We start from the raw sequence: 10,251 nt of genomic DNA on the forward strand, positions 1-10,251 counted from the left end.
CGATTCCATTGCCGAAACAAAGGCTTGGGAAAATTAAAATGGGCCGAACTGGGCCGTGGATTGAGAAATAGTAAAGGCGCGCTCTTTCTTCCCCGCCTCGTCGCAGGTTCCGCTCTCTCCACTCCAGCAATGGAGCTGTCCATCAGTGGAAGCGCTCTCAAGACCTTCAACCGCTGCATCACGTGCCTACCACGCGTCGGCTCTGAACTCGTTCTCCAGGCTTCCCCTTCCAAGCTTCTCCTCTCTTCCTCTTTGAGACCTTTTTCTTTTCCCCATTTCAAAATTTTGGTCCTCAAGGGATATATGATGATTAGGTATTGTTGATCTGTTTCCAAAGATGTTTGAGCAAGAATTAGCAAAGTGAGAGAAAAAATAATACTTCATTGCTGGAATACTGGTAAGTGATAACTTGGATAAGTTGGTTAGTTGAAATTAGCACTGTTATAGAGGCAGTTTGGATTCAATTGAAGTCTAAGATGAACACAAACCGAACCACTACAAATATTTCAAAAAAGTAAATAAATTAGATGTACATCAAGACATTTTGAGATAGGTTTAGTAATTAGTACCGGAATCTCATACACACTCTTCTTTCGACAGCTGGAGCTCCACACATTGAATGCATCGAGATCCGCGTACCAGTCAATTTCTTTCACCCTGTCTTTCTTTGACATATACACAGTTTCTTCTTCGAGTGGTGTGTCAGATTCCTCCCCTGATCCTCTGCAATGTAGTGTTCTTCTCAAAGCAGTATTATCTGTGCTTCGCACCCCACCCACATCGGTTGACAGTCTAGCTGTCACCCTTCCATCCTTTGATGCAGCCAAGATTCAGTTCTCTCCATTGTCTCCACGGTGACCAACTCTCTTTTCTTTCCATTTTCAAGCTTATTTATGGTACATCTCCAATGTAGTACATCTTTTTGGTACATCCTTCCATGAACTCTGAAAATGGAGATATCTCAAAAAATAGTAAAAAAAAAAAAAGTCTAAAAAATTGTAAAATTTAGTCTGCAATTACATGTTCATATGAAAATCACAACGAAACGGTTCATACCAACTATTTGGACTTTGAAAGCAAAAATATTGATCCGTAGTACGGACCAATATGTGCTATGCATAGTACCATAGCCTCACTCAGATAAAGATTATTGTTTTTATTGTTGACTGTTGACAATTGATGTTTATTAATTGTGGCACTCTTTTTTGTAAGTCCAAGTAAACTAAAATTAAGCAAATGACTTTAGATGTCCTTATTTCAGAGTTATGGTGTAGCTATCATCAGTATATCAGGAACAAATTGGTTATATCTTTTGACTTAATATCAACAGTGAAATTTTCTTGTGCAAATAACCAAACAGTCATCGTCATCAATTACATGCATGAAATTTGTCTGATGTTATCTGAGACGTGATAACATACTGGAGCAACTTTGTAATTTTGCATATGCACCCAGAGGAAACATTAAAACCTTTAATTTGAATCCTAACAAACAGGTTTGAAGAAGATATACTGGATCACTTGCAATTCAGAACCTGAGGTTCAACATTTGTCATTGGACTGGTCGCACTTTCCCAGTAGTCTGGTAGTCCGGCCAAGGGATTTATCTCGCCTTCTCTCCAATTTTCAGTCTTCATTACATGAAATTACTATAATTGCCACTGAGCCTGCAACTGGGGCCCCATAGTTATATTGATCCTGCTCAGGGTTCTGTTTCTCTCCTTCCATATGAAAATGTAGTTGCAAACTAAATCTTATATTTTTTTAGAACTTTTTTACTATTTTTTTTAGATCCATAGAAAACCACTACTTTTGAATGGTGTTCAGTTAAAAATCAATTGAGGCCTTGTGCTGCAGTTTCATCCTCACACGAACAAAAACCTATTTTCACAGTTTAAATTTTTTTTCTATTCAGATTTCTAGCACAAATTGTTTCAAGTAATCATGACTTTTGTAATGTAACTTTTACATGACAGATAATAATGATGCTAAGTTTCACACAGCTGTGGATAGACCCTGCAGAGGAGTTTTTGCAATACTAGCATAGAGGCAACCCGGTTGACGTCACGTTTGGGGTCAAAGAACTGAAAGTTAGAGCTCTTTTCTTTTTGTTTCAGTGTGTGTGTGTGGAGGGAGGGGTGGAGGATCCTCTGAGGTAACAGAATATTTCTGTGTTCGGATCACGGCCATCTGATCGGAATCCGGGCCAATTCGGCCCAAGGTGAAACGCACGGGGCCACTTTAATAGTCGCGCAGGTTCTGATTGGACGGTACAGATCCGAACAGAAATATATTCTGTTACCTTAGGTGTCACAAATTCGGGGGGCGGGGGGCGGTAGGTGTCCTAAAGTATCGTCCTTCTTATTTTTTGAAGTTTAAAACTCAAATTGGTAATTAAACATTGCGGTTTTTGTCAAGTCTGTCTTTTCTGTCATTTTAGTCAAACAATACAGAGAAACCTCGTTTCATTTTTTAATTTAAATAATCCCAACAACAGCCTTAGCTGGGATTTCTTAGCATTATTTGACAAAAAGAAAACACAAATTGCAATGTTTAGTTACTACACAAAATTCTGAGACCACACAATATATGTACAGTTCCTATGGAATCAATTTATGTAACTTCTAATTATTTTGAATTTAAAATTTTCCCTCTGATAATTTTGCAACAGGCTTTCTTGACATTTTGTGAAGGATGTGAGGTTGACATCCACCTTTTTTTTGAGAAAGCCGGCGAGTTAGTTTTCTTGTATCAGCTTTTGGATTCTTTCTCCTCCTGTGTTAATCTCTAAAGTTTGCAAGAGTATTTGAATTAATATTTCAACTTACCCAAAACATTAATTTTTCCATCTTGTAAGACCAGTACTCATGGTACCTCGATTTGGACTAGATGACGGGTCGAGTTCGGATTTTGATGCCGGCCTTGTTCTTGCCACTATGCTGGTGTCGCAACTCACTGAAGGGGTCAACAGAGATCAGCACAGTGTACCGACAGATGAGGCTGCTCGGGCCCCGCAGAAGGAGCCCGGTGAGCCAGCTCATACACCGACGGGAGTTGAGAATGCCTCTGCCCATACTAAGATCTGGTCAGATCTTTCTGGTACGTATGTTGTACCAGCGTTGCTTTAACATATGCTGTTGTTCTCTGCACCTAGTTCTGTGCCTTGAGTGACGCTACGGTACTTTGCAAAGCGCAGAACGGTCTGTGCTATGGATCTATATCTCCCTTTACAAAGTTCAAATAGTTGATGCAAACCGCTCAACATGATCTTCAAATCAAAATGTTTTTGGAGACTAAATTTTACATTTTTTGCAATTTTTTTAGATAAGTAGAAAATCACCTGATCTAAAGATTCGGAACTATCCAAAAGTAGTAAATTTCTACCTATTTAAAAGAATAGTACAAATATTCTAAAAAATGTAAATTTTTTTTCTGAGTACATTATCACATAGCGATTATGGTGAGCAGTTCAGATTATGGTGAAAGTTTTCAAAATTCTCCTCAACCGGACCCCTAGTAGATTCAAATCTATATTCATTTTTGTTGTTAATCACTATAATAATTATTTTGCTAATTTAATTTTTAGTCGATTTTTTTCAGTGATTGGATAACAGATTACGAACAAAATTCTAGTTATGAAATATAATATTATTGTTATGTTATTGTTTGATCCCTTTTATTTAATTATATTAAGAATTATCAATAAGAATAATTATATTGACTATTATACATTTTCAAAAGAAAATTTTGATTTCCCATGATTATTTTCGTACAATCAAATATTCATTTCAGTACATTCGAATAATCATTCAAGTACAATCAAATAATCATTTCAGTACATTCGAATAATCATTTAAATACATTACCATGACAATGAAAATGTATATTAACTTATAAGTTCATGTATCATTAAAATTTCATTCTAGAAAGACTTAAATAAAAACCTTATGAAGCATAATTAATTTTACAAATAGGCTAGAAAGATCTTGTATATGGGCTACTATTATTAAGTCAAGATTCTCCTAAATAAATATTATAGAAGAGATGAATGGTTAATTTCATTGCTTATAATTGATTTTTATAGAAGCTCGTAATTCCAATTTAATAATCCATAAAAATGTAAATTAACTATATAAAGTTAACTAATGAACATATTAAGGAGAAAATCTTTAGGATGCCACTAAGTTTTTTTTTTTTTGAAACTCTTGACAGTGGCCACTAAATTATTTTCTTATATTTAACTATCCAAATTTTTTTTTTTAAAATTAATATGCAAAGCCAACTTTGGTGCTTGGTATAGGTGCAAAGACATCTATATATTTTAATGTACATCATCAATAGGAAAGCAAGCTGTCTGCTTAACTAGTATGTTAGAGATGGATGATTAATTTAATTGCTTATATTTGATTCTTCAAAATAAATAATATATAAGAATGAATGGTTAATTTTATTGCTTATAATTGATTTTTAATAGGTTAAAAAAATAGGTTAGATTCATTTTTTTGAATATGTTAAGTAATTGTATTTGTTTTGAATATGTTAAATTTTATTTTTAATAGGTTATAAAAATATGTTAGATTTATTTTTGTAAATATGTGAAGTAATTTGATTTGTTTTGAATAGGTTATATTTTATTTTTCAAATTTGAATTTATTTTTAATAAGTTAAAAAAATAGGTTAGATTCATTTTTTGGATAGCTTAAATTTTATTTTTCAAATTCGCATATATTTTGATTTTACATATTAGATTCATATTTAAATATGTTAGATTTTAATAGGTATGAATTTGAATTTATAATTTATTGGTTTTCAAAGAAAGAAAAAAACAGAAAAAAAAAACCGGACCCGGACCGGACCGCCCTGCCCTCGAACCCGTGACGGGCACGGGTATTAAACGGGCAGAGCAGGACTTTTGAAAAAAAAAATCCGTGATACCCAGCCCGTTATACCCGTGTGCCCGTGATGCCTGTGTCCGTGTCTACCCGTTTCCGTGCTCGAATTTTGCCCGGACCGCCTGGCCCAGTCCGTTTGCAAACCACTGCCCACTGCTTCCCCTTGTGAACGGTAGAAAAGTTGTTTGTATTTTCCCTTGGCATGTTCGCATGGTCAGAAAACACTTTTCTTTTTGAAAATTCGTGCATATAGGCGCATCTTTCGCACTCGCACATTTTCCGATGATTTTAGCTGTTATATTTCCAATTTTTTAGGGCGTAGTAGCTAGGCATCTTGTCAGAGCACTTATTCATAATATATTAATAATATATTAAATATGCATGTGACTCTGAGCCAAAATTTTGAATTGGATGCTGTTCAGATCGCAATATCGCATACATGCACCGATGCACGGCCAGCTGTTCATCTGTAGTTCTGTACTAACCAAGAATAGAAAATAACAAGCCATCAGCGTTTATTGGATGTGAAAATAATGTGAGTTCGGATTCTCTGCATTATCTCACTTTTTGAGTTTTAATCCGACCCGTACGTCTCATCACAAGAGTTCGGATCAATCTGACCCAAATTTATAAGCACGGTGTCCCTTTAAGATTCGTGTCCATATATAATGAACGAATGAGATACCTTACATGATCGAAATAATCAATGTCTGAACAATAAAACAAATTTAATAAACTATATATTTTGGTTGCTTCCACGCAATTTCATTCACCTCAAGACAAAAGGAACAAAACATAAAAAACATTACAAAAAAAACATAAAACGAAGTACAACTGCAAAATAAGCATCAAAAGTAGACTAAGCATCTCAGTTTGCTTTCTGGCCTGCACGCCTATATAATCAGACCAACTTTGCTCTCGCGAATTAATACAATCCTCTTTATAACACACTACTGGTAAACACTTCAAAAGAGAGAGCGAGAGAGAAAAATGGCAGAGACAGTTGTGGAATTTGTGGTAAAAAAACTTGCCAATTTCATGGCCAATTTCGTGGCGAACGAACTGAAGCATTTGGGTGGGGTTGGGGATAAAGTTCAAATGATGCAGACAGAGCTGATCCGAATCCAGAGCTGTCTGAAAGATGCAGACATGAAACACAAAGGAGATGTGAGGGTGCAAAATTGGCTGAATGAGCTCCGTGATGTGACCTACCGCATCGAGGATGCAACTGACACGTTCCTTGTCGAAGTTGAAGATCATCGCGTAAAGCACCTCAATAAGATCAAGAAGATGTTCCATAAAACCATTAAGGTAAAAACCCTCCACAAGCTTGGCACCGATCTTGATAACATTCAAAACGAACTCGATCGAATCTCTAAGAGCAGGGACGACTACGGAATCGTAGCTGTGCAAGACATTGTGGGAGAGGAAACCATATTGCCTTTCCGAAGAGAGACATATCAAGAAGTAGACGATACTGAAGTTGTAGGCATGGAGGCCGACAAGAAGAAAATTCTACAGCTGATGCTCGCTGAGGAAACACCTAGGCGCGCCGTCATAACTATAGTAGGTCCCGGCGGTTTAGGAAAGACTACTCTTGCACATATGGTATACCAAAGGTAATTAAGAGCAGATTTTCTTTTTTCAACTATGTTTTAAGCTTTTAATGAGATAAATTATTACAATAATAGTGGTTTGGAAAAACAAATTAGATATAGTCATTTCTAAGAAATAAGTAGGTGGATTTATGTAGATAATGATTGGATGGAACCGTCACCTTCTCCATTAATTTATTGCTCAATAGTTACTGAGATCTCAGTAATACATGATTGCAGCGATGACTATTTGTCAAAAAATAGTGCTAGAAATCAATCTAATAGTATTTCTTTTTGGCTTTTATATCCAGTGCGCAGGAAAAGTTCGACTACCATATAATGCTATCCATCTCTCAGCAATACAGTCTAATTGATCTGGTGACTAAGATGCTTCTGAAGCTGGAAAATTCTATACCCGAGAACCAAGGTTTGGGAGATTTAATCAGCAGGCTCAAAAAGTTTTTAAATGATAGAAGGTATCTGATTATTCTAGATGATGTGTGGAAGGAAGATCTGTGGATTCAACTAGAAGATATATTGCCTGATGTCAAGAATGGAAGTCGGGTTCTGCTGACAAGCAGAAATCTCGATGTTGCATCAGCAGACTCTCAAATACCACCATACGAACTCAACTTCTTAGATAGTAAGAAAAGCCTTGATCTCCTTCTCAAAAAGGCTCTCCCCAATCAAAAACCTGACGAAGAATGTCCTACCAATCTCCTCGACCTTGCAAACCAACTATCAAAGAAATGTAAGGGCTTACCTCTGGCTTTGATAGTACTTGGTGGTGTCCTTTTAAAAAAAAGAGGAGACTATCTTGAGTGGGAGAGAGTGTTGCGTACATTTGATTGGTATTCAGATTGCAAGGGTTGCATGGACGTCCTGGCCATGAGTTACCAGGATATGCCTTATTATCTCAAGGCATGCTTTATGTATCTTGCTTTTTTTCCCGAAGACTATAAGATCTCTACAACAAATCTCATCAGAATGTGGATAGCTGAGGGGTTCATACCATGCAAAGAAACGGCAACAAAAGAGGAAATGGCTGTGAGATACCTCGACGAACTTTTTGAAAGGTTGTATTTTTTTTTTTTTTTTTTTTTTTAATTTCTTCTGATGTTATTACAAGTATCATACCTCCTCCTAATTTTATAATTTGTACTGTTATAATTAATTTCGTCTTTCAAATACCTTCTACCAAGTGTTATCCATATATTTTTTTAAAATATGTTGAAAAAAGGACTTTCTAAACTAGGTATTCTTAGTTTACAAAGGAAAATGGAAATAAAATTTGATACAAAACAATGGCTCTGTTTAAGAATATAATCGAAATTTGATGTTTAGGAGATTGGAGGATACACAAATATAACCTTTCATGAGGAATTTGGATTATAAAAATATAGTTCGAATTTTTAATGTAATTCCAAATTTTCAACCAACATATATGTAGAATCAAATATTTCTCTCCAAATCTGGAGCATAATTTATAATTCCATTAACTCTTCTTTTTCTTTTTCTTTTTAATTTCAGTGCATCTTAATAACCTGCATCAACCAAAATTAATCATATCTTTATTTTTGGTATTAATGATACTATCTAGTTAGGATATATAAACCTTTATTATGGTTGCAATACTTTCAGTATTTTTCTAACTTGTTTATAAACCAAAATTAATTCAGGAGTATGATTCAAGTATCAAGACGATCCACATATGGTTTGATCAAGAGCTTTACAGTGCATGATCTTCTCCGCGACTTGGCAATGCATGAAGCCAGGCAACAAAACTTTCTTACGGTTTTCGCACAAGCATCAGATGTCAACCAGCCCAACAGAGAAATCCGACGTGCTTCGCTTCAATACCATGTTCAACCACAACAGAAAGATCCACAATTCATGGAATATTTAGGTTCAAATACCCGTTCTTTACTACTGTTTGGGTTAGGCAATTTTACAAAAATCCAGATGCCCAAGTTCTCTAATTTCAGGCTACTTAAAGTTTTAGACCTTGTAGATGTCAAGGACGATGGTGGTGTCCTAGCCAAGGAAATTGAGAAATTGATTCATTTAAAATACTTGCGATTTAGAAGATGCTACTTCAATTTTTCCTTATTTTCCTTTCATCGTATGAAGACTCTCGAAACCTTATATTCTAGTGAAACTCGTATTGTAAACCCTAATTTGTCATGGACATCTAGTACATTGAGGCATGTGCAGTTTGGTCTGGGTGATCTCGAACTACCAAACTCAACTGTTGACCTAAGAAATCTCCAAACCATGAAATGGGTATCGATTCCGAGATCATTAGATACAAAATTGATCCTTTTAAACAACCTGCGTAAGTTAGGTGTTTATTATATGTTAGAAGATTCGGCGGCAATGACTAATCTACTTGGAAAACTGCCATCTTTGGTCTCCCTAGCAATCAAACTATCCAAGTTTATCATAGATATCCCAATGGAGATTGTATACCCAAAAGCTCTCCCAAACTATCAGAATTTACGTTCTCTGCACTTGGATGGAGGGTGGCCCGAGACCGCCACCTTAGATGCTAGCTTGTTTCCACCACGTCTCATTAAATTGACACTTTGTAATTGTAGCTTTCGGAAAAATCCTATGCCGGAGCTTGGAAAGTTGAAGAACCTAAAGAAACTTTCCTTACGATTTGTGGTGATACACTCGAAGTTTTCAGCAATCTGTTCAGAAGGATTCCCAGTCCTACAATACTTGAAAGTGGCTGATGATGAGTTGGAGGATTTGGTGGTGGAAAAGGGGGTCATGCCAATGCTTACGTACCTCAAAATACATCCGAATGTAAAGTTGCAGTTACCTCCTGAGCTACAACATGTGACTGTTCAGGAATCATATTATTAGTATTTAATAGTTAAATAGCCAAATCTATCCGCAACTACATACTTTTTCTTCCCCCCTGCCCTGTTTGTTTTTTTTTTTTTAATAATATTTTACTGTTTGTAATATTCAGTACATTTCTTATGAATTCCTTATGGAGCAAAAAGGAGTGTAAATGTTTCGTTTGACTAGCTAGTGAATGTGTTACATTATGAATGTGTTATATTATTAATTCCAGTTAGGGTGGGGGCAATTAATGCTCTATATGAATGTGTTACATTATTCCACGATATGCTCAGAAATATATTATTGCCGGTAGCTGTTAATTTGATCCTTTTTGAAATCCCCTCTTACAATAATTCAAGGAATGCTTTAAGATTCGTGTCAATATAGGATGTATGGGCCGGATTCAATCTTAAAACAGTGAAGTACCTTAGGTGATATGAATTCTTACAATGAGCAGATAAGTCTTTGATTAGATAATTATCTTTTCAAGTGAGGCTATATATGGTAATGTATATTATATAACTGTCTATGCTATGAACTAGTATTTATATTTTTAAAGTCGTATCCTATTTAATATGACCTACATGTGAAAATTTACTTGAAAATCAAATTTTACTGTTATAAGAATTATTTTACTATTTTTTATTTAAGTAAAAAATCACTTAATTTTAAAATTATGGACCATCCAAATTAAAACAATAATTTTCAACCTATCAAAAGTAATATTAAAAACATTCTAAAAAATATAAAATGTGGTCTACATGTACATTTTAATATAGGAAGCAGATAATTAACCCCGCACCCCCCACCCCCCATTTATCCCCGTAAAAACTTTCAAAAATAATGATGGAGGGACCGCTCAATCATAAATAAACTGTTAGTGTTTAATTTGAAGCATCAAAATATTTATGT

The 10,251-nt window shown here is 35.3% G+C and overlaps 1 protein-coding gene and 1 pseudogene across 2 annotated transcripts; both read left to right on the forward strand.

The window, feature by feature from the left end:
* Positions 1-118: 118 nt before the first annotated feature.
* LOC144555269 (uncharacterized) lies at positions 119-3,459 on the forward strand (annotated as a pseudogene). The gene is made up of 6 exons (XR_013512007.1): positions 119-230; positions 597-854; positions 1,496-1,728; positions 1,976-2,089; positions 2,671-2,735; positions 2,857-3,459. The product of XR_013512007.1 is annotated as an uncharacterized LOC144555269 (transcript).
* A 1,746-nt stretch (positions 3,460-5,205) lies between these two features.
* LOC144555114 (disease resistance protein RPP13-like) lies at positions 5,206-9,515 on the forward strand. Its single transcript, XM_078303337.1, has 3 exons — positions 5,206-6,510; positions 6,798-7,562; positions 8,166-9,515. Exons 1-3 carry the CDS (start codon positions 5,882-5,884, stop codon positions 9,355-9,357), a joined length of 2,586 nt encoding a protein of 861 aa, XP_078159463.1. The 5' UTR covers positions 5,206-5,881; the 3' UTR covers positions 9,358-9,515.
* Positions 9,516-10,251: the final 736 nt, after the last annotated feature.

Source organism: Carex rostrata, chromosome 6, assembly GCF_964058835.1.
Source record: "Carex rostrata chromosome 6, lpCarRost1.2, whole genome shotgun sequence".
Classification (NCBI taxonomy): domain Eukaryota; kingdom Viridiplantae; phylum Streptophyta; class Magnoliopsida; order Poales; family Cyperaceae; genus Carex; species Carex rostrata.